This window comes from Plutella xylostella, chromosome 12 (genome assembly GCF_932276165.1).
Source record: "Plutella xylostella chromosome 12, ilPluXylo3.1, whole genome shotgun sequence".
Classification (NCBI taxonomy): domain Eukaryota; kingdom Metazoa; phylum Arthropoda; class Insecta; order Lepidoptera; family Plutellidae; genus Plutella; species Plutella xylostella.
Window position 1 is genome coordinate 10,595,792 of NC_063992.1, and position 25,137 is coordinate 10,620,928.

Sequence of the window (25,137 nt, forward strand, 5' to 3'; positions counted from 1 at the left end):
TCACTTAATCGCGACCGTTCAGAATCTCTCAATTTAGTATCTGAGATTAAAAAACAGATTTTAGCTTAACTTGGTTCATCGCACGAAAATTCATTGAAATAATAACAGCGATGACTGATTTATGAAAATGTATTCCAGTTGGTAGATTTTCAAAGATATAAAGTTTCATCTGAAAATTACTCTAAGATCTGAAATAATGTTGGAGTCACAAGGAATAATTCATCAGAATATTTGCGCGCGTGCCAAGATCAAATGCTTAGGTGTAATAGTAATAACAGTTTCACGAATTATGTTTGTTTTGTCTACGAAATTAGGCTAAAAGTTTAATGAATGCCTAGATATATGTACTTACTTACATCATTTGCAATAATATACAAGGTAAATCACATTCGCATCAATTCACTGTTTCAAACCGTTTTCACTAGAGCTAGAGGTCGACATTTAGGTACTATTGTAAGTATCTCTTTTTATTGTAAATTTCATTTTCCACTAATACAATTTACAGTATGACATCGCTAAATAAAATTTAAGTATATGCCTTCAGAATCGACATCATTGCCCATCCAACGTTTTCTGCGTAAACACATCGCGCTGACCTTTCGGCTGTAAACAATTTGCCCAATTTACGCAAAGCTGGGTGTTTTGCACCAGTGGTCAATACTGCAGGAGAAGTAGGTCATAGGTGGGTGACCGCCATTACAGACAACATGTTTGGCAAATGGGAAATTGTGCGGAACTTGCTCGGTAAATCATGTGAGGAAACGCGCGGGATACCGAGCCACTGAAGGCCTAGCACGGGACGCAAGACGCGCACGTGACAAAAGTTCTATCGCACTCGCTCTCGATGTGAGTGAGAGTGAGCGCAACGCAAAACTTTTGTTTAATAACAGTCAGGTAATCACATCAAAGTTGATATTCCATCAATATATTTTTTGTCCATGTGAAGATTTGAATAATGATCTATTTATACAGCGACATATCGATCGGTAGTTCGGTAGGTATTCGATACAATATTTTTAGATAAGTAAGTACTACAATATTTTCAGTAAATTGTTAAATGTCACGGACGGCACTTATACTATTCAAACGGCGCGTGGCGGTTTTCAGTACCTATAGGATTAATATTTTAACTCAATTCCGAGAGATAAAAATCTAGGTCTAACTAGGAAAAAACTTACTTAACCTCAAACGAATCCCTTAAAATTTTACGATTAAGTATAATTTAAGAGCCGTTAGCGTTCCTTTGAAGCGAGCAGTATTTCAAAGACGGAAGCTGTCGCTACAGGGTGATCTATTTCAGGCGGCTCAACGGAGAAGGTAAACGAACTTCGCGTGAAACGAGCGCTGAAAGAGCTCAAGTTACCGGTTAAAGATTCGCTGGAGGAAACTGCATTTATCAGCAAGCCTGCTTCGGCCTGCTATGAAGACATTGAATAGGTCGTTAGTATGTAATAGCATGTACTTATGTTATATGCACTATGCACCTATGACCTAGGACCTAGGTAATTTAAAAAATAAATATGTTTTGAATAGGCATATCGTTGCTGTAACGCCTTTTCATTGTGATCGCTCAAAAGTGTGAGGTGGTTCCCACAACAATTAGAAGGTATTATGCTTTATTTAAGTTATTACTTAAACAAATACCGTATTCCAGTAAATAATTCTGTCTCCTCGGAAAAACGACTCCAAAGATGTACATCACGACCCATTACGTCCCCACTGCTGTAAAGATGTACATACATTGTACTTAATTGTATAAAAGCAGATAAGTACATGCACAAGTGAAACTGATAACACCCCTCTTTTACTTTTACCATCGGTATAATACCTAATATCAATAATTTTACATAAGATAAATTTTTTCCACAAAAAAGGCGCAATTTCTATCCTCTTTTCAGTAAGGTCGTTACCTCCGCGGGGGCCCTCCCTGAGGGGAAGAGGGGGGCAGGGGGGGCAGACGTCTAGACACGGTCTAGCACTCTGTGATAACTAAATAGAGCTGGATCCCTGTAATGTAAAACGAATCTTCGTTCTAGGAGGTACCTACCTACTTTTGAATTTATTACAAATGATTTTATTTTTTGATTTTCTGATAATATCAGATTTAAAATGAAACTTAAGTACGATTCCCAATCACACTATCAAACATTACCTACAAAAAAACAATGCTTTCGGATGAGTGGCAGTCAAAGCAGAGCTTACAAACTTGACAGCGAAGGTTTTTGATCGTGTCACTATAATGCATACTTGCCTACCAATGTTTGAGCCATAATAGCAGTATAAGTACCTAGGCTTTACCTAGGTAAGGTACAAAAGCACTGTAAGCGCTGCTACACTTCGGCCTATTCAATGAGCTCTCCACACCCTTTACAGAACAGTTAAAGTGCTCTATTTACACTCCCTACAAAGAAACAAAGAGTTCTGTAGCAAAAAATACATTCTGCATGTATGGTGTACCACCATTTTTAAGCTGCGTACAGACCGGCCAAACGAACGCCAACGAACGGGTTTCGCTGACCTTCATTGCCGCAATCTGCCCTGTATTATGTATGATATCCATCCATCCAGATAAATATCCATCGTTAGGCGTTGGATGGGCCGGTCTGTACGCGGCTTTAGACGAACTGAAATAGCAGTATCGGAGGGTATTTCACAGTTCTGTTTGTTTCCTCACAGTCTGGTGATTGCTTTATTTGCAGATGCCACTATAATTCCTTGCAATTAACGTTGCAATTGCAAACCATTATCTATCGGGCTAATCGGTATTACGACTCTGAGCAATAGGCGTAATTAAATGTGGGTAACGTTTACATGCAAGTACTTAGCAATATTTTTGCGGCTTTATTGCAGTTAAGTTGTGCTATAAAGTTATCAATGAAACTTTCCGTTTCATCATAATTTAATTTTAGGAGTAGATTAGTTACAGTATGTTTAGTTTCTATGCTATTCAGGTTATAGACAGTTTTATATTTATTCACTTTGTTATAAAGATAGGGTCCGAGGTAAAGAAAGAATCTTTTAGTGAATGTAAAGTTAGGAGTGGGAAGTGTACAGATTCGGTCTTTACGTCGTGTGTTAGAGATAGTGTGTGGTGTTCAGGTGTGTTGAATAAAATTAAAAACAAACTGTTTCTATCTCGCAGCTACCACAGAGATTCGGTTAAATAGACAAATATGAGACTTGACTTTTAGAAAATTTAGTAATACTTATAGAGTTTGATTAAAAATCAGCATATAAAACAATTCTTGGCGAATGGACGCCAGAATCGTTTTCGAAAATCTAGAGTGAGTGAGTATCTCATCTGATTCTGGGATGCAGGATTCGTAAAGCCATCGCTCTGATAAACACACAGTCCAACAATAAACATAATTAACTACAGCGACGTCATTCCAGAACTGAAAATAGACATGAGCTTCAGCAACATAAACAAACTAATATTGGAACGGATTGTACAATTAGGGTGACCATGTGGCGAGGTCCGGCCCGGAATGTCCAGTATTTTACCCTGCTAATATTCGATTTAGTGTACTTAACTAGTTGTAAATTTTTCAATGAAGTAGGTACCTACATTGAAATAAAAATTAAGGCCAACAAATCCAGGTGCATTTCACGCCCCAACGTCATTATTAATTATTTCTATTTTGGGCTATTTTCTTAACGATATGCCTAAATATTTGTACTGAATATTTTTGATTCTTTCCTCGCGAGGCGAGTGTATAATGTCTATATGTAAGGAATATTTACCACGAACAAAGACCTGCCTGTCTTCACAGTGGCTAAGCAGCAGTGTTCAGCGGGCCAGGCGCAGCGCACCCGACCGCGTCGACGCACCGGCTGCGGTTGCGACAACTCACATAACTATTTATTACACCGCAGCATTGGTCACTGACCCGCGCGTGAGGCATCTTCACGTTACCTGTGTATCCAGGTCAAAGAACACAGGATTGCAAATGCTACGCAAGTGGTTTTATAGCCAAGTGCAATGTGAATTTTTTGCATTCCGTCTGCACTGCATTATGAAATGAATTAGATTAAGTTAGATCTCGTTAGCTTTGATAAAATGAAGATGTCTTGTCTTAGTTTGTCCTTAGTGGCAAGGTTTAATAAAATAATTATAATAAAGTTTAAACACGCTGAAGCACGGATAGTGCACATAATTCTTAGAAGAAAACTGCAATTACATAGTAATTATTATCGCAATTACAATTACTTCCCCGGTAAGCTGGTAAACGACTTGCATCGTAATAGAAACGGAAGCCTAGTTTCTATTAATGCGTTTGGATATTGAAGTTATAGCCTTCCTACACATCCATTGATCTAGTGCAGATATGATAGTAACGGCGACATAGAAAATATAATAGAATTGTGGCCGATTTCTTTGCGGCAAGATATTTTATTACTTAATGTCATATTTTTGCTTAGCTTGCTTGTTGACGCGACCCAATAAGACTTTGATAACACAAGTATACATTAAAGTATTGTATATTTTAAGGTTTACAGGTATTAAGCAGATGTTGTCTTAGAGATAATTCTTATTACCTGTAGGTATAGATAGGGGAAAAATATATTTTTTTTTCTATAGACTCCTTTTTTTGAAGTCCGTTAAAAGGCCGCCAGCCGGCACCGAACGCAAAACGTTATGCTAAGAGCGTCGTATTCAACGAAGTTATTCAAATCAAATGAATATCTAGTCCATTTTGCATAATTTTAAAATTTAAAAATGAAAGTAGGTATGTACTAACATACTGATGAAAGTCACTACCTATCTAACTTTCGTTTAAAATATTATGCAGATGATTAAATATTGGTATGTACCTATAAGCTAATTCGTATATTTTTAGGGAAAATATCATAATTTCTTCGAATATTTAAATGTATTTTAGTACCGAGTTACGTAAATTTTATAGCACCTATTAATTACGCTGAAATAGTTGAATGGAAAAAATGTCTAACGAAGCATCTTCAAATGGAACTCTAATTTAATTTATTTCACGAAGCCACTAAAGTAAGGAGAGATTAACGTTTTAAGCTGATTAAGTTGAAAACATGGAAAGACAAACTTATATTACACAGCAATTTAAGCGAATAAAGGATGTGTGTATTTGTTCTAACATAATTACAGTAAGTATAGTCACTGACAATAATCCACAAGTACCTAACTAAAATTTAGGCCAGATAATTATGTTAAAGTACCTATGTTAGTTATTTCAATTGCTATGAAAATAAGGTCATCAACCAATAACATTGTTATCGCATAGATAATATCGAAGACACCTGTGATATTGTTTTTTTGTTTTTATCCTGAAACTGTCATTGAATTTGATTTACCCTAAATTTACCTTAAATCCTTATTATCTTTGTAAAGCGAGTCAATGTCAAAGGGATTTGGATTAATAGGAGTGAAGCTGATAGGTTCTTCTGTACTTAACTACTATGTCGAAGTTAATAACTAGATAGATAGGTACGTGTAGGGCTAGGAAGGAAGGGACTGAATGTCAATACGCGGTTCCTTGGGTGACGCATCGGGAATTGCCACATCATGGTTACCCTATTTATTCTAAGAACTAGGTAAGTTCTAATCTATGTAAGTACCTACGTAGTTAGATTTAAGAAATTATGTAAGTAGATTAGGTAGTAGTAAGTACTTTGTTTATCCGATGGTCTACCTGGTATTGAAGATTAATAATGTTTGTTAGACAATTTAAGTAGTTAGTAGGTGTATAAATAAACTGATCGAAATCATGATAGTAAATCCACTAAAATCACGTCAATGCATGCTTATCTATCTGTTGATTTTATCATAACTTAATCGATTAGTTAATGGGTCAATCAGAACTCGGAAGGTATCAATCAACAATGCTACAATCCTCAAGGGATACCTAGATACCTACTAACCAATGTATATTATTTCCACATGTTTGCTCCATATCTGTGAAATTACAATAGAAAAACCAATTTGAAAACAAAGAACATCCGGCCGATAACAGAGCGCCTAAACAACATGCGATTATCCGGCCCAAAGGACCATAAAACCTAATTCCGGATCGAGTCCATTATGCGAGAATTTCGAACGCAATTATAAACTTTCGAGCGTTTAAAAAGCAACGGAGATGTTCCAGCTACCGTTATTCGGTACCTATTCAAATCACCGAAAGAAGGTAGAGCGTTCCGGTGGCGTGAGACGAGAGGAGATGAGATGTTCGTACCGTGATATCTGCGGTCAGTGCCCCGGGAGGCAGCGGGCGACGGCGGTGGCTCGTCACTGGGGTCGCTGCTGGCTGGTGCACTGTCACTGTCACAGGGTCACAGCGGGGGACTGCACGGCACTAGGGGCAGCGGACAAACAGAGAACACGTGCGCCCGGTATCGCGAAACAGCTTTGACTGACGCACTGGAAATAGTGTTGCCGTGTTCGAAACAGATTTCTACCAGAATGTATGAGTTATTCTAGCTGATGATTTCAATGCTGTGTGTACGAGTTTAATTTTACTGAGTGATTTGTTATGTGTATGAGTGTCATTTAATATACCTACTTATTAAAGAAATAAAGACAATTATCTGTTCAATTGACGATTATTGTATTGTATTGTATTTATTATTCATAATATTCATTACATGTCAGGGAAAAAATAAATAAAATAATAATAATATAGAAAATTAAGTCATACCTAAACTAAAATTAAATACTAAAATAACATTTAAATGTACGTAGTAGTACAAAAATTCGAATACTAATAGATAGTCAATGGTAAATTATACAATAATAAAATGTCAAGATAAAATAAGATTAGATAATTAGTATGGAGATCCATACTGACAGAAACGACGACCTTTCCGACTCAGCAAATAAATGACCACCTGCAATATCGTTATAAAAGCGTTGTAAAAAATATATATCTAATATGGATATTTTAACATTATATAGTGTATCAGTGAGGATTATGCACTTTACAGGAGCAAAAATGCTTTAAATTTCTACCATAATGTGGTGCACTGTCACTGTCACAGGGTCACAGCGGGGGACTGCACGGCACTAGGGGCAGCGGACGAACAGAGAACACGTGCGCCCGGTATCGCGAAACAGCTTTGACTGACGCACTGGAAATAGTGTTGCCGTGTTCGAAACAGATTTCTACCAGAATGTATGAGTTATTCTAGCTGATGATTTCAATGCTGTGTGTACGAGTTTAATTTTACTGAGTGATTTGTTATGTGTATGAGTGTCATTTAATATACCTACTTATTAAAGAAATAAAGACAATTATCTGTTCAATTGACGATTATTGTATTGTATTGTATTTATTATTCATAATATTCATTACATGTCAGGGAAAAAATAAATAAAATAATAATAATATAGAAAATTAAGTCATACCTAAACTAAAATTAAATACTAAAATAACATTTAAATGTACGTAGTAGTACAAAAATTCGAATACTAATAGATAGTCAATGGTAAATTATACAATAATAAAATGTCAAGATAAAATAAGATTAGATAATTAGTATGGAGATCCATACTGACAGAAACGACGACCTTTCCGACTCAGCAAATAAATGACCACCTGCAATATCGTTATAAAAGCGTTGTAAAAAATATATATCTAATATGGATATTTTAACATTATATAGTGTATCAGTGAGGATTATGCACTTTACAGGAGCAAAAATGCTTTAAATTTCTACCATAATGGTAGAGTTTTCCGAACTGTTTACCCCGGGGAGGTGGTTGTTTGCGCACAGCTGTTTAGTGATTGCACATCTTTGTTGAACCCTACATCCACCTGCCATCGTCTCATGAAGAAATCCGTTTTGCAGGCGATATACAGTAGTATATATGTAGTTCGGTACAGTGGCAATTTTTCTCCAAATTAATATTTTTTCAATAATATTACTCAACTTGTATATCTCAGTTTTAGTTTCAATGTATTTATTAATCACAAAAAAACACAATTAAATAATGACCCACAAAACCTAAACCAAAATATCTACGTTATATATTTAGTTATAAGTAACACACAATACACGCATGAGTCACTACTAGGAATCGGATTATGACTTGATAACTGTAATGAAAATGTAATAGATTTAAAGTGGTAATAAAACGACACCCAAAATTTTGAAAAACATAACGGCTGGCTACCCTACACTGTTCCGCATAATGATGTTTTTAGAAAATAATAGTTTATCTCTATCTAGTTAGGTAGGTATTATAATTTAAGATGAACAAAAATAATCACTGAAAATTGTAGCATGGGTGGAAAGTGATTAAATATACAAGGTGTAGTTAGTTTCTGAACTACGCCACTGCGCCGCGCCGTAGTTACTGGAAATTGCATATTTAACTTTTGCGCTTCAATTCGTAAATGACTTGGAAACTTTGTAGTTTCGGTCCAACTGGATAAGAAGGGTGTTATACGTATTTATTTATTATGTTATTATATTTTGCGCCCGCCTGTGGTCCGAAACTCCGAAAAGTAAACACAAGTCTTAGACAACACAAGTTACTAGATAACGGTTGAGACAATGTTTCAAAATCTAACTTTTCAGGACGTTCTCAACATTAACTAGTGATGGCCACTTCTAATAAGTAATTTATAAAATCGTGTATTTACCAAATTTTTATAAACAGAAGAATAACATGATTGATTGATGGCATGATTCAACAGCGGCCTGGGGCAGAAGATTGCAGGCTGTGGTTCTCGGAACATCACCATCATTGGAGTTAAAAAGGGCGTTTAGGGGTCGAACTTATAGAAAATATAATTACCAAAAACAAGTTCTACCTAAGGATTTATCCCACTGATTCCCAGTAGTCCCATAATACCTACATCTTCTAATTAGATATTTCATTTAGCTATCTCCGTGTTATTTTGTTTGCGTTGTGTCAACTTGTCTAAGCAACAAGGACAAACCAACCTATTCTCAGCGGAATCAAATCAACTTTGATTATCTTTTTCCCATTCAGGATAGGAATAAGTATTACGGATATCTGGGATAGAGAAAATCTGATTTCCTTGTGTAGGTTTTTTATACGAATTTTGTAGATATTAAGTAAGTAAGTACCTATATAAGAATAAATTTAATAATCTGAGTGTGCGATGGCTGGATGGCGTAGAGATTAATAGTACGAGTATAGTATCTCTGATGTGGTGTGGTGTGACTGATATGCTGGCTGGGTCATTTAAATATTTGTTTAAACACAGATTTTGTCCTCATGCTTCAGAAGAGAAGTTATGCTTTATCTGGAGCTAATTAAGTTACAGATACTCCGAGTATACTTAGTTACGTAGGTAGATAGGTCCATTATTTACAAAAATACCAACGGTATTTGTTGTCAGGCTCAACGTTCGATAAAATTGCAAAATACAAGTAGGTTTATACTACTTATCATATTTGCAACACAGAGCTATTAAACCTCTGTACTTAAGCCTATTTAGCACTAGCACTGATTGCTATATTTCAGGTTCAGGATAGCTATACAGGTATGCTTAAGTACCTACTTAGGCATATACTTATTAAGTTGCTTATTACACTTAGGTATTACCTTGATACCCATACCAAGTTTGAAGTGAAGTTGAAGTTGAAAGATATGTTACTTACTTATATGTACCTAGTTAATTTTGATAAAGATGTAGGTAAGTACTTACCTAAATAAAATAGAACTTTTCCCTAACTAATAAATAAATATCAACTCCCCAACGTTAAGGTCGGGTGTACTGAGAAGTCGTTGACCGGGGACGTGAGGTGACGGGCGCGGGCGTGGAGATCAGACGTATGGAATGGAGCGACCCAGGCCAGCCCGGGCACTGTCCCTGTCGCATCCTGACCCCGGACGGGCCCGGACCACAACACAAAGCATCACGTGATGTGGGCTGTTGCTGGGGACGAATCCCTTGTCACTTACAAATTCGTGAAAAATTACTTACCGTAATTAACCCGTTTACCTTTGGGAACCCGAAGTTTACAATAGCACCCCTTATCTATTACTCTATTAGGTAGTAGGTACATAAGTCAAGCTGTTAGAACTCACAGTTTTCACCCTTCACACATCAAGCCCCAATCAACACCAGCCAGAATCTATTAATTAAGTAATAAAGGTTCAACTCACGTTACGGAATTTGAAGAACATTGACATGTCGACAGCTGGTGACACGCGAGGGCCGCGATAAGACTGCCGGAGGCGCCGGGCGGGCCAATGACGCGGGGCGGCGCGCGCATGCGTGGTGGGACCCCGGGCATCGATTGGGGGCTCGCGCGGCAGTGCCCAGGTGTCGTCTGATGATGCGGTCGTCGGCTCTGTGGGTGTGTCTGCTGGCGGCGCTGGCGCGCGCGCGGGAGCTGGACCCTGCGGCCTGCGCGTCGCGCTTCGACGTGCAGCGAGACAAGATCATCAGGACGGAGGAGTCGCGGGAGATGGGGGCGAGGTACCTGTCGGAGCTGGACGTGGGCGCGCGCGCCGAGTGCCTGCGCCTCTGCTGCGAGACCGACAACTGCGATGTGTTCGTGTTTGAGGAGAAGGTTGGTGTTTGTGTAGCTGGTGGTTGAGAGGCTGTGAGTGTGAGGGAGGCTAAAGGGTTATCGGTGTTTGGAGGGTGTTAAAGTAGGTTATGTGTTATGATGGTGTAACTATGTACATACTTTGGTATATTTATTAAGGTACTTATCTTTTCCGTCTAGCAAGTGTAAATTGTGTTTTGTAATGACCGATGTGGCGGAAGATATTTTACTTTATGGAGCACTAGCAAATGGTAATACCAACATCGGATTAGGTAACTATTTAAGCTTTAAATAACAAGTAATTGGAAGGACTGTGTTTTCAGCAAGTCAATTTTTTTTTTTCGTGCTGTTACCAATTATGCATTTAGTCTACCCTATAACTTATAAGTAAGTATGCTATAGATAGGTAATAAGCCTCTAACCTAAAGTATGCCATTTAATAACCGTTATCAATGCTTCTGTTATTCAATCAATATCAGTACCTACCACCCTATCTAGCTTACTAATAAAACTGTATAATATATGAACATGATTGTATTTTACTAATCAGGCATCCAGTCCAGTCCTTTCATATTGAACATACAAGGATTAAAACTAAAGACGTCAGACAAGTAAACCACTATCTCTGCTAAAGACACATCAAAACCTCACCCTGTGTTAGAGTTAACATCTAGGCATTAGTTTGCATTTACTTAGACGTCGCATCGACCTACTTTATAATCATAATCAAGTGTTCAATATACCGTTCAACCAACCCCAACACCATCCCTTCCAGAGCCCAGGCAGCTGCTACCTCTTCACTTGCGGTCCTCCAGAGGACTTCCGCTGCAAGTTCACCGCCCACGGCAACTTCAGCAGCGGCGTGCTGGCCGTCAGCCGGCGCCTGGCTGAGTTGCAGGATCAGGAGACCTTGGCCAGTCACGAGCAGCAGCTGGCCAGCCTCAGGTAGGGGGGAGGGGGGGAGGGAGGGAAGGGGGGGGGTCGAGCTGCAGGATCAGGAGACGCTGGCGAGCCACGAGCAGCAGCTGGCCAGCCTCAGGTAGGGGAGGGGAGGGGAGGGGGGGAGGGGGTGGCCGTCAGCCGGCGCCTGGCCGAGCTGCAGGATCAGTTTACACTGTAAACGTTTACTACGGAAACGTGTTTAACCAGCCCCTATTTGTGTTAATTTCAGAGTGGCAACAACAACTACAGCGCGGAGCACCACGACCACGGTAACCGCCCCCGCCCCGCGCCCCCCGCCGGCGCCCAAACCCCCGCAAACACCCGGTAAGGGTAAGGCATACTTACTTACCCCTTGTTCTACCCTCCTAAAAAAAATTAACTTTCAGTTTTCGGCGGCTGCAAACTCCTGCTTTGTCTGAACCCTGTCGTGTCGTGGGTCTCCTCATTTTGTCATCGTACGAGTACGGTCTCTAGAGGCTATACCACTGACCCTGCAATCCTCACACCATTATTGGTCAAGTCAAGAGTCTTTGGTCTGTGCTCAGGAAGAACGTCCGACAGTTATTGAGGCCTTCTTATATCCCATTTTACAAAAACTACCCTTATGTAATAAGGGTTCTGTCAGATGTCTTTCCTCGTGGAATGGGATATAATTATTAAGTACAAATCCTGTAAAAATTGATTGTTTCTTGGCTCTAGAAAAGAAAGATCCAAAGGCTATAAAGTGTTAAGTAGGTAAAGATAAGTCCACCTTTTGTACACTTATTTCTCATATTTGTGCAATAAAGTATTAAATAAATAAATAAATAAAGATATCTGGGCCCGTTCCTTAGGAATACCTGAATCTACTTCAGCGGTGCCGATTAGAGCCTATATACGATATCTTTTGTACTTACAATTTATTAATGTTGGAAACTTTGCGAAAACCAATTTGGAATCTGAAATCATCAAAATGATGGTGGAGTATACCTACTTAGGACCCCATATCATATTGTATGAAATAAAATATAAAAGCCAATCCTATGAAAGATGACCGGCCGGAAGCATCAATAGAACTGCGTGTGGTCTGTCGATCATTATTACTACAAGAGATTAATCCGGCGACCAACTGTTTTCAATTCAATTCGTAATTCACACGCCACCGACATCGATTAGGCCCGCATCGCCCTTTATTCCCTCTATTAACTCACAAGCTCACAACGGAATCGTTGAACTGTGAAAAAGAAACAAGCAATCCGCAAGATTTATTGTCTTCGTTGCCGTTAAACTTTATGGACCCTCATTATTTCATTACCGCTGAGTTCCTTAAATGGCTACCTTCAATTTGGAGACGGCAAGAAAGGAGATTCCCTGTTACTTAGTCACACTCACACGGAACAAAGGCAACTATTTGCTTAGCTTGAAAAACATACCTATCTTTAAAATTAAAGACATAATAAGCATAAGTACCCATCAAAGGCATATTAGGTGAAGGACCTTATATATCACATTTCGTTTTATATAAAAATCCAGGTAAGTCATAGCGTAGGTAGGGTGTAGTGAAGCAAATACTACAATATGGACCGGCTGTGATTCCATCCATATTGCAATAAGTATATTTGTTTCACTAGGTAGGTATACTTACCTACAAACCTATTGACTGGATCACTGTCTAGGTCTTTGTCTAACTAGCTTAAAACCCCCGCATCCCTCGCTATATATGTATACGCTATGTGTCAAAAAGGCTATAAGGTTATAGGGAGTCACCACCTTTCGACTTAGTATATCCTTGTTGCAACACCCTATATTATGACCGCCCTCCCTTCTAGTGCGGCGCTGCAGCCGCTACCAGTTCGAGTGCCACACGGGCGGCGAGTGCATCGCGGTCTACAACGCCTGCGACGGCGTGCCGCAGTGCGCCGACGGCAGCGACGAGGCTCCGGAGCTGGGCTGTCCCTCCGCCCCGCCGCTGGACCTGGCGCCACCGTCGACTACCACCACACCGCCGCCGCCGACGCTGAAAGCTGTGCCGGTTTGTTTGTTGCAAGATTTTATGGACCAGTCAACAGTCTATTTACTTACGGCCTCTTCTTAGAATATAGGTGACTTACGACAGTACTATAGCGTTGTCACCGTGGACGTGGTGAAAGGGTTATAGCCAGTCGGATGAGTTGTCAGTCCCGTGCCGCAGTTCGCCGACAGCAGCGACGAGGCTCCGGAGCTGGGCTGTCCGTCGGCGCCACCGCTGGATGTAGCCCCGTCTACCACCACAGCGCTGCCGCCGACGCTGAAAGCTGTGCCGGTTGGTTTGTTGCTAGATTTTATGGTCTTCCAGACAACAGTGGGCCGACTTACTGCGTCTGTCTTCTTAGCGTATCTGTGGCTTACAGTACTGTAGTGTTGTCATCGTGGTGAAAGGATAAGCAAGTCGGGTGAGTTGCCAGTCCCGTGCCGCAGTGCGCCGACGGCAGCGATGAGGCTCCGGAGCTGGGCTGCCCCTCCACCCCGCCGCTGGATGTAGCGCCGCCGTCGACTACCACCACACCGCTGCCGCCGACGCTGAAAGCTGTGCCGGTTGGTTTGTTGCAAGATTTTATGGTCACCCAGTCAACAGTCTGTTTACTTACTGCGTCTTGGCGTATGTGACTTACAGTACTATAGTATTGTCATCGTGGTGAAAGGATTAGCCAGTTGGATTAGTTGCCAGTCCCAGAACGATCTGTGTCCAATAACGATATCATTAAGGGCCCGTACAGGGTGACGTGCCGCGCCAATTTTGGGTTTTCAATGCTCTTCTCACAGCACACGCAGTGACACGCACACATGTAAGTTTGCACAGTGGGTCGATAAACTTTTACTCGCCAACTTTATTGACAATTATGTTCAAGTACATTTTGGGTGATTTTAGGGTAAGTAAGTATAATTCTTACTTACACTGGTAGGCACCAGGAAAGAGTAGAAATTAATAGGGGTGCCACTTTACTCTATACTCGGAACCCGATTAGCTTTCTCAAACAAATGTGGTATTTACTTGTAGAAAGGTAACTACAAGTATTAAAGTGTAGATAATAAGTTTCGGGCATCCTCCAGCCAACTGAACCCCGACGACAAAGCAAAGTAAATACATAGTGTCGCAAAAGGGCTATACTAAGCCAAAAGGGGATGACTCAAGGGGTCATTCTGAACAACTTTTGTTCTACGAGATTTGCAAATTCGCGAAAAAAAATATTCGTTTTCCATGGTAAAAAGTCACATGTCCAACAAAGTTAATTTCCAAAACTCGTAGAGCAAAAGTTCAGAATGACCCCCTGTCTTACTCCTTTTTACCGGAATGCCGAAAGAGGAGGGTAATGTTTTTTGATTGTATGTATGTATGTTTGTCTGTTTCTTTGTTCCCTCCTGTAGCCTAAACGGCTTGATAGATTTTGATGTATGAGGTATTGTAATCAATCATCGCGCCATCAATACGCTTCTAGCGTATTGATGGCGCGATGGTTATAGGCTATGTGACGTTCTATTAAAATGTACATAGCGCCCTCTAGAGGACATAACGTGATGATCGAAAAAATAATAATTCAACTTTGCCGTGTAAGGTATCAAATGAAAGGGCTTGATTTTCACATTATAAAAATATGCATATTGAAGGTATTTAAATAACAACATCAAAATTATTGAAATAAAAAATGATCATGAACTACTGACGTAAAATTTCATAAAATAAAAACAACTAAAAAGTTACAAATAAAAAAATACAATTATAAACAAACGAAAAACCCGACTGTACGCTAAAAACATGAAAACAAGTCCCAATGTTAATGGAAAGTATCGCAGGCGGGGACCAACTTGACCGCCACTCAAGGCCGTTTTCTAAGTAACATTCAGCTAAATGGTGAACCCTCTGCTGGTCCCCGCCTACGATACTTTCCATTAACATTGGGACTTGTTTTCATATTTTTAGCGTGCAGTCGGGTTTTTTGTTTGTTTATAATTTGTTTAGTACTATATACCGCTTCTTCAATACCTGTAAGTAAGTAATATTTTTTGGTAGCAGCATAATATTTTTAATTAATTTTAGGGTTTCTAACGTCAAAAGAAAAAAAGCAACCGTTATAGGATCTCTTTGTTGTCCGTCTGTCACCGCCCTTTTTCTCAGAAACGGGTAAAGATATCAAGCTGATATTTCACATAGATGGGGAGTAACCCAAAAAAAATATTATGGTACTCCCTGTCCCACACAAGTAAATTGGGGCTTATATTTTTTCCAGTTATTTTGATGTGTATCCTTTTTTTTCTTTGTTGTTTTGTATAAGTATGTGTTTGTTTTCTTTAAATCTGTATTTTTTTTGTTGTTGCTGTCTATGTGTCGAATAAATGTATCTTTATCTTCAAGTCACGCTATCTATCGTTTGTTTTTTTTGTGGCTACTGTCTATAGAAGAAATTCCGTCATTGACAATTTTACGTTACGAATTTATTTTTATTTATTTTATTTTTACATTTTCGTGGAGAACCAACAGCATTTTGTTAATAAATAATTATTACTTATGAACACATAACGTAACGGCACCAGTAATGGACATGGAACCAGTAATGGACACTTACAAACTTATTTTGTTTAAAATAAGAGTATGCATAGTTTAACGAAAATTGCAACACCTTAGTTTCAAAGCCTAGACATCCCTCCTTGTTATATAGACAAGTTACTTATGTCATCCATTTTGATTCAAAATTGTGAGGCAAAAAAGTTCATTTGATGGGGGTTCACAAATGAAACCGAGATTTGTTAAGGAATTCGTTAAGGACTTAAGTGTAGATTTTGGTCGGTGATTTCGTTTTATTTTAGGTATATCAAATTGCTGTGATTTTATGGAAACTATACTGAATTACGCACATATTTATAAAAGAATAGGAGAGCTTACGTTTATAGAAATGATTTCAGAGGGGGGTGTTCATTACTGGTTTGCAAATTTTCAGTAAATCCAGTTATGGACAGGTGTCGAAAATAATGTTTTAAGGTAATGTTGAATTTTCTTATTTCATTGTCTTTAGAATTTCATAATTATATTGGTAGTTTTTGTAAAACATGAATAAAATGAAGGATACCAGTATTGTACAGGTGTCCATAATTGGGTGTCCATCACTGGATTTTTCATATTGCCTTAGAAAAACGTATATACGCCCAAGCAAATGGGAGATGCTATTATGGATGTACATGATGGCCACTGCAGCCATGCGTTATGGAGACACAAACATAGTGTAGGGGGAACCCCTACATCTATTTCTAGTGTTCCAGAACAAGTATTGATCCAAGATGCATATGAAAATCCAAGTCTTCACGCGACTGTTGCTGTTGTAGAAAAACACGCTCACAGAAGCAGAATGTACCTAATTGAAATAAAACTAGTAATATGATAGTAGTAGTTAGCACATCTAAATATGTGAACCCACCAATCCGCAGTGGACCACCATAGTGGGAATGGACTATTTCCCTTAGCTTAGGAAGGCAGTTTAGACCTAGGGGTACAAGCACAAAGGTTTCATTCGAGAGAGCCAGGTGCAGGTACTTACAGCCCCACAGAGAATAGAAATAGTCAGTGATCGTGTGACGAATAGAACAGTTAAGCTTGGTAAGAATATCATGAGAATTTGAAAAGAAGGGATTTTAAAAGGGGAAGGAATTGAAAGCAAAATTTTAGTAGAAAAAAGGGAAGTGAGATAAAAGTTTGTGAAAAGAAAAGACTTAAATTAAAAGCATTTTCTGGCTGGTGTAAATGCAAAACCTGGATAACCCAGATGATATGACAAGAGGATTTTAGGAACGCAAGAAGTTGAGACGAGAGTGTTGTTGAGAGAGTGAAAGATATGTATCACCAACGATACTAATGTCGGTACTGTTATACGCTTGCGACACCTGGTAGATCACAAAGATACATAGGTACACAGAAGCTGCAGGTCTTCAGTAAACGCTGTCTCCTGTGGAAGATTTTCTGGCCCGAGATGATCTCCAACATAGATCTGAGGAAAAGCTGCCATGAAGATCCTTTTGGTTCACAGACAAAACGCCGCAAATGAAGTTGGAATAGCCATACCCTGCGTAGAGACTAAAACAAAATCCTGAGACTGGCTCTCGAATGGAATCAGCAGGGTAAGCGTAAGCAAGGCCGCTAAATAGACCTGGCGGCGCTCGATCGGACGGAGATGTGGGAAGTTTGAATCACGTGGTCCGATGCAAAGCTGGCTGATGTCAACAGTATGCGATAGAAAACTGTTGTGTTTGCCCTCTGCCCCACTGGGGGAACATAATGATACAAAGAAAATGAATAAAATGCAGGAGGACAGGATTTATAATGTTATGAATTGGAAATTTTAGTGTTTCCGTAAAAACTTTTTTTTTAGAAAGTTAAATTAGCCGTCTTTGATAGCTCCCACAGTGTAACTGGCGACCAAGCCTGTTTGTGTAAACGGTTATGATTACTAATCATAGTTATAATTATAATAATATAAGCATAAAATCATATTTTATACTTTTATCCAATAAAAAATCACTGTCCAACATTGGGTGTCCATAACTGGAGTTTGGGTGTCCATTACTGTGGTTTTAGGACATATTTCACAAATATACAATTTCCTGAAGTACTAATCGTTCAAATCGAGCTAGTGTACATTCATCTTAAACAGCAAGATATTCCTACGATTCATACCAACTTTCAATATTCTAACTCAAAAACTGAGCGATTAACTTCCAAATCATTTGTAAAAAATCCTTAAGGTGTCCATTACTGGTGCCGTTACGTTAACAACTTGATGCCATTAACAGAATGAACTTAGTAAACCCAGTAAACCTAACACATCCAGAGGAAAAATAAAATCTCTTTCTCTCTCTCTGAAAAACATACCCAAACTGCCCAAACTCGATGCTTTTAGCTATTAACATCTATGAAATAAAATTGAGCCACCACCGTGTTACTGCCCTCATCAGATCCTCACGAGGCCATACCTCAACCAGCACCAAGAGACTGTATTTTTGATCCCTAACCTAATGTTCGTGGGTATTGTCATCACTTAGATCCATTCGCTATATTCCTGCTCCTCATCAGACCTTTACGAGACTGTAATGTCACGAGAATATTGCACACTATCAAATTTAATTTAATGTATTGAATATACTGGAAGAATTATGCTTCCTCAATTTCAAATCAAATTATGTTGGTGTCATAAAAGTTGAAAAAGTGCAATGACAACCAATGTGCAGTGATTTTGTATCTGTACACGATAAGATCGCGAGCTGTCAGTGCTGCCTAAACCGACGTGACCCTTCTTTCTTTGGAGGCCAGCGGCCAACTGAGTCAAACGTCACTTGTGTTTATGATTTTATAACACTGAAAGCCGCCATAGATATTTGTATGAAGATTTGAGGGAAAAAAATTGCTCAAGTTTGGGATTAATTTACACAAAATAAGTGTATGTTTATTAAAAAACAAGGTATTTAGCGCCTAGTCCAAGCCTTTAACTTTATAATTTGATAAGAATCATATGAAAATTCTTGATGATTACGACACAGTTGTTACAATACGGGAGTGGTTTTTCGTCATATTCTGAATTTAATTTACAGTTATCCATAAGCATTTACTTAAATTCGAATGATTCAGCACCTAGCTAGACTCTTCGACTACCGGTGTGATTTTTTTCAAGGCTGTAGAGCATCATTTACTACATAATTCTATGACAATGCCAACCCTCGATTACCTATTGCTGACCCTTACAGAAATATATTATTTTGCAGGAGCCAGTGGATCCTCCAGTGAGCAACAGCCTGGCGGAGAGCCCGGTCGGCGAGCGCTGGCCGCACCGCCTGGCGCAGGCGCAGCCCCCGCACCGGTTTACTGCCAATGGTAAAAGTACATCACATTATGTACCTACCTCTAAAATGTCATCAATAAATAAATAAGATCAAAAATGTACCTCTACAGGTGCATTCCGAGCTTGCCCGTGTCGTAGAGATTTACGGCGCGGATATAAGCAAAAATACCTAAATCTGCTCCACTTCCTCTCCTTCTCCCACTACGCGACTCTCAAGCGACGCAATGAACGCCTATAAAAACAAGTCCTCGACGCGTCGTTGACTCGTCAAATATATGCGACCAAGGCTGGCGTCGCAGTCGCGTAGTGGTAGAGGGGGTAGGTGGACTTTATAATATGGAGGAATGTGTTCTAAAACGATGATGCACGAAAGTATACCTGTAAGGCAGAAGCAATCAATATGTGTTGACAGAGCTGACATCACAGTTTTCTACTCTTACAGAACCAGCTACAGGCTCACATATCTTCAGTCATAAGGGAGGACTTCTCCAGGAACCAGAGACGTAAGTTATAAAACAATATTCCATCATTTCCCCACCGTTATTTGATAATTCTACATCATTAACCTGTAATTTCCTTTGTCCAGTAACGTGATGTCAGGAGGAATGATGGGCCAGTACCCCGCGTTTGAAACTCCGTGGCAGAGACGCACTCCCTGGAACCAACCAGCCCCAGGTAACCATACACATTATATTACATAACTATCTACGTCGTAAATCGTCCACATTGGCCGTATGAGTGCCACAGCGGTCTGTCTAGCCTTCCTCTTCCAACTAATACCGGCTACATCTCTAAGATCATCAGTGAGCTACCATCTCACATTCAGGTACAGGCGTACCAGGGTATCCTACTAACTACCTCTTACTCTCTCCGTAATGTTATTTACATAGACCAATTATTGATAGTGAATAAAAGAAAGAGGAAGGGGGGCTACTTTCGCGTCTTCTTCTTTTCTGTCACCCGTGATTCACTGCAAGGGAATCTTTGCTCTTCTCCAGGCATGGAGAACATGGTGGGCGGCTGGGGCGGGCAGTACCCGCGCTACGACTGGCCGGAGGCGGACCCGCGCCGCGCCTGGCCCGTGCCGCAGCCCAGACCTGAACCGGTAAGTGGAGGCATTAGGTTAGAAGAATAATCATCTGCTTCTTCAACATATCGCAATGCTGCTGGTCAAAGACAGTGTGCCTAGTTACCTATGCATAGCTGGAGAATGCTCTTCTGAAAATATACACGCTTTAGGCACTAGGTATGTTACAGCCATCATAAAGCTTGGTTGTAGGTTAAATCAGGATAAAAAGACACATAAGCAGCATTATCAGCTGGATTAGCTGAAATAAGTGAAAATAAAGAACGGAGTTGTACTTAATAATACTCTAATCTTCTTTCAGCAGGAAATGCCAGTCTACTTGCCTCCAAAGACGATGCCGGAGACGGTGGGGGTCTACTCCAACCAGCAGCACACGTTGCGGGACAGTCCCAAGAAGGGCTTCGACCTGATGTCGAAGCAGACCCAGCCAGAGGTCGCCACCGAGCGCGCGGCGCCCGCTGATCTGGAAGACATCAAGGTGGAGAAGACCACTGTGATTGAAAGCACTACTAAGAAGAAGGAGTTGAAAGCTCAGGTAAATTTCCTCTTAGTTAGGTGTCTTTAATAAAGACAGCAAGGTAGGTAAGATAAATACTCTTTATCTTACCTACCTGTGCATAGCAGGCAGTCCGAACCTCGCATAGCCATCCGTAATGAAAAACACAAAAATTAAAAAACCTTTTAACATGATAAAGTATAGATACCTACTTCATCATAAAATATAATCATCATCAGTAGGAATTCAGTCACTGCTACATACATACGGCTTCCACGCTTCTCACCCTCTTCCTAAAAAAACTGACATCTTTATCTCAGCGCCTGAGTTTGTTTTGTAAGGTCGACGTTGTAGTTGCAGCGGGCCGAAGGAGTGTGCCACGCGCTACGTTAGCCTGTTCATAATGACCTCCACTCTGGAAGTTGTTTACCCCAGCACTGACCGCTTCTTCTTACATATATCTCTCATTTAATGATAACCACCCCATCATTGTTACCCTCAGCCGGCACCAGCCAGCAAGCCGGCGCCAGTCCAGGCCACCAAGAGGCCGGAGCCCGCGCACCAGCACTTCACCGCCATGGACGACCACGACGGGCTCAGCGAACACCCGCCCGCCGCCGTTATGTTGCTTGTACTAGGTAGACCACCTATTCTGTTATTTTATCTGTGGGGGTGTAAGCACCATGCACCTGGCTTTCTCGAGTAGAACCTTTGTGCATATCACCTTGGTCTAACCTGCCTTCCTAAGCTTGAACCATTTCCCAGACTAGGGTAGACCACCTAATCTATTCTTAATTTGGGGTTGCTAGAGTACAGTGGACTGCAAAGAAATCTGACCACTGTCAGTGATAATGCTGGTGGGAAGGGTCAGATTCCTTTGCCCCAGACCGTACCTAACTATCAGCATTTGCTAAACTGGTTTTCTTTTTATCGTGACTAATAAAAGAGCTAGACTAGGGTTTTTCGTCGTCCGATCGTGGTGTCATCATCATCCCTGTAGCTAAGATACGAGACTGGAATGCTGATGACTTGATATACAGAGTGGCCCAAAGAGTGACGTCCAAAGGAAACATTTTGATTCTATAGATAGTTTAGATCAAGGGGTAGCCAAATCACCCCCATGAAAACTTTTTTTAATTTTTTTTTATTTTTGTGGCATCCTCTTAAATTGTTTTTTAACCAAAAAAGTTTTAGCTTCCTAGCTGTAAATGTAAGTTAGTTATTTTACGATCGAGCAAGTCAAAGTTATCCAAAAAAAATATAAAAAATAATTAATCCACTGAGGTAATTTTTCTTACAAAATTTGTAAAAACATTGATAACTCCTAAACTACTAAAAATCGCTGAACATACATGGGGGTGATTTGACTCCCCCTTGACCTAAGGAAACATTTTTTTTTCTTTTGGACGTCACTCTTTGGGCCACCCGGTATAGTTCTACATGAGGGAACGACTTGGATATAGTTATTAAAGCTTTACCACATTTACCACATTTACATTTACCACAATGACCTTCAATTACAACAACAAACTGTGTCCCCAGGTATCCTCATGACCTCAGTGATGGGGGTGATGCTGGCGTGCCGCGCCCGGTCGGCGCGCCGCCGCCTGCGCCGCGGCAAGTCGCCATTCGCCCACGACGCCGATTACCTGGTCAACGGCATGTACCTATAGTCCTAGGCGCCACTAGGACTGTAGGCCACTGAGGAGTCCTAATTATACGTCTGTTGACGGTGAAGAACAGAGGAGGAGAGGTATCTTTGGGAGTGTCAATCAAAGTGTCAGATGGCCGAGTGAATGAAAAAGCAATGTGGAAATGCGGATGTGGGAGTAGGAAAGAGTATAGACAGAACTACGATTAGAGTGAGATAGCAAGTCCGACCGCCATTTTCATATTGTTTCTTTATTCAGAGGCGTTATAAAGTGAAATATATTTTGTAATATTGGATCTCCAAAATTAGTATGAAACAAAGCAATTCGCCATCTCTAATTAGAGCAGTTTCTTCCTCCTTTTAACCTGTTATTGTTATCTATCATGAATGGTACTTTATTTATTACAAAATACCTTAGGCAACCTGCATGATTTTATGGAAGATAAAGGACGTAGGTACTTATAAAGGTTCTATGTTGTTACACGCTAGATCGATGTGCCTGTGGCATGTCGCTAACTACTAATTATGAACCAAAGACTGGTGTTGAAGAAATGAAGACATTACCCCAAGCTGCGTATTATTCTATTCAAAATGCGTTAGGTACCTACATATATGAGAAGGTCCAATATGATTTGGTTGGAGGTAGGCTATGGATGCTTGGATTAACAAGTTCTCAGGGTTTGCCAGCCTACTGTTTGAAATAAAATGTTTCAAGGTTTAATGCCTACCACGTTGTATGTGTTTGTGTGTCGCTGTCGATATAGTGACATCCGCGGCCGTTGTGGTTAAAAAATAAGCACGTATCTACTTAAAATATTAACCACAATCAATATATTTTATGAATTACTTAGTATTAATTAAACGAATGCTTTATTGTTATGTCATATTCCCCAATAAATACACCTTATATCCCCCAGTGTTAACCCTCAATAGGCCACAGGATAATTAATGTTTGTAATGTCACCTTGTTTTCATCAATGAAGTAATTTGAATAACCATGCCCGTCTAAGGGTACTTACCTTGGTACATTTTCCTATTTCTATAATCATAATTTATTTAAGCAAATGTAAAGTACCTGAATTGTAAAAATCATAATTTACATTGATTTACTTGTTTAAATTTGATCATCAACTAGTTAGCTAATAGATACGTAGGTAAAATTAGTATCAATTAAATGTTAAATTTTATATGCAAATGACAATGTTACAGAAAATATCGTAGTCAAGTATTAAAAAACCTTATTGTACAAGATTGGATCGGTATGTAGGTACACAATATTGTGAAAGATAATTGAAAACCTTTAACCGATATGCTGCCGGTTTTATAAGTAACAAGCTAGGCAGAACTTACTTTTGTTTTTGTCACTAAATCTTTTGTCTTATCTTTCCCAATACATTAGAAAGTACCTACCGAGACTTATGTAATATATACTTAATAATAATTCATATTATGTATATCTGCTATCTTTAAATCGGTAAGAAAATAAACTTTTATTTCTGTTATATTTGGAGTTTTCTTTATAAAACAAAAGAAGTTAATACTTTCAACTCTTTATTAATCATTTCATAATGTTATTCACTGACAATAAACGTAAACATATACCAAAACCGAGCCTGCAGTTTGCCAAACTTATAGAGCTTCAATAATTAAATTATACAATATTTATTCGCCTTAGATATTACGTAATCTAAACGTTTGCTAATAGAATATTATGTGGAATACAATGACATGATTTCTTGGTTTGTCGTACAAATCCTACAAAGCTTAGAATATGAAAAACAGCTGAAGCGATTCTGATTATTAAAAGCAAACATAATTAGTTAGTAAGTTCAATAAAAGACATTATAGAGGATGCTACTAAATGGGTATTTTAATGTAAAAAGGGATCACTTAAGATATTCTCAGAATGAAAGTGATTCTTAATTACGTACCTATTACTTATGTGAAGCATTTCTTATTGCAGCAGCCATTTTTGCAACACCCTGTAGACAAAATGCGGGCTCGGTCGAACAACAATTTGCTTAGGACTAGCTACGGGGGCTAAATTCACAAATCAACAGGATCACAACATATTTAGTGCTGACCCATTTTCATAGGCCCACTCTTACAGTACATAGGTAGGTACGGTGGCCTGCGCCTAAAAGTATACAGGCGGAGTTTTTAAAATAGCGATCTCAAGCTCACATGCTGCTCAAGCACATCCACATAAACACCACTGCTACACACATCACACACAACACGTCCCCGGATTTATAACAGATGTAGCTGGTCCCTTCATCATCAGGGATCGCTATTTTAAAAACTCCGCCTGTATACTTTTAGGCGCAGGCCACCGTACATTACATGTAAAATTCGCGAATGATTATCTATGTACACATTGAAGGCATTGCCTCTACATTCATATTAATTTGTAAACCTAACAATGTCATTTATATGGTTATAATTAGTTATAATAGACTATTAAAAGATTTTAAAAAAGTGAAACAGATTTAAGGAAAGAGTAAATAATATATAGGAATAACACTCATGGTTGTAAGAAGGAAGTTTCATAAATCACACTGAGTAATATTAATTATAATTATTCACGTAAAAGTATAATATGTATTTCGTAAGTATTATTTAT

The 25,137-nt window shown here is 39.4% G+C and overlaps 2 protein-coding genes across 5 annotated transcripts in view; one reads left to right on the forward strand and one right to left on the reverse strand.

Moving 5' to 3' along the window:
- The window catches only part of LOC105388995 (protein phosphatase 1 regulatory subunit 14B), a 24,313-nt gene extending 14,089 nt beyond the window's left edge, over window positions 1-10,224 (reverse strand). Inside the window, exon 1 of one of the 2 annotated variants that reach the window (XM_038119134.2) lies at window positions 10,112-10,224. In XM_038119134.2, the coding sequence (XP_037975062.2) occupies window positions 10,112-10,138 (27 nt within the window). In that variant the 5' untranslated portion in view covers window positions 10,139-10,224. Of the gene's footprint in view, window positions 1-6,206; window positions 6,400-10,111 lie in introns of those variants that run through there. The other variant, XM_038119135.2, reaches the window with a different exon arrangement.
- On the forward strand, window positions 10,152-24,016 carry LOC119694051. Of its 3 annotated transcripts, none has more exons than XM_048624719.1 (11): window positions 10,152-10,521; window positions 11,276-11,445; window positions 11,672-11,772; window positions 13,251-13,453; window positions 19,204-19,312; window positions 19,723-19,783; window positions 19,867-19,955; window positions 20,279-20,385; window positions 20,669-20,902; window positions 21,366-21,501; window positions 22,406-24,016. In XM_048624719.1, the coding sequence occupies exons 1-11, from the start codon at window positions 10,282-10,284 to the stop codon at window positions 22,534-22,536; spliced, it is 1,581 nt and encodes a 526-aa protein (XP_048480676.1). In that variant the 5' UTR covers window positions 10,152-10,281; the 3' UTR covers window positions 22,537-24,016. The 3 variants fall into 3 exon arrangements, with proteins under 3 accessions (XP_048480676.1, XP_048480677.1, XP_048480678.1); XM_048624720.1 differs by having other exon boundaries at window positions 20,672-20,902; XM_048624721.1 differs by having other exon boundaries at window positions 11,672-11,766.
- Window positions 24,017-25,137: the final 1,121 nt, after the last annotated feature.

Bases quoted from the DNA above. Each gene is read 5' to 3' on its own strand.
- LOC119694051 (XM_048624719.1), top strand. From the start codon at position 10,282: ATGATGCGGTCGTCGGCTCTGTGGGTGTGTCTGCTGGCGGCGCTGGCG. The intron at 11,446-11,671 runs GTAGGGGGGAGG...TGTTAATTTCAG, and splicing joins CAGCAGCTGGCCAGCCTCAG to AGTGGCAACAACAACTACAG. The intron at 19,956-20,278 runs GTAACCATACAC...GCTCTTCTCCAG, and splicing joins CTGGAACCAACCAGCCCCAG to GCATGGAGAACATGGTGGGC.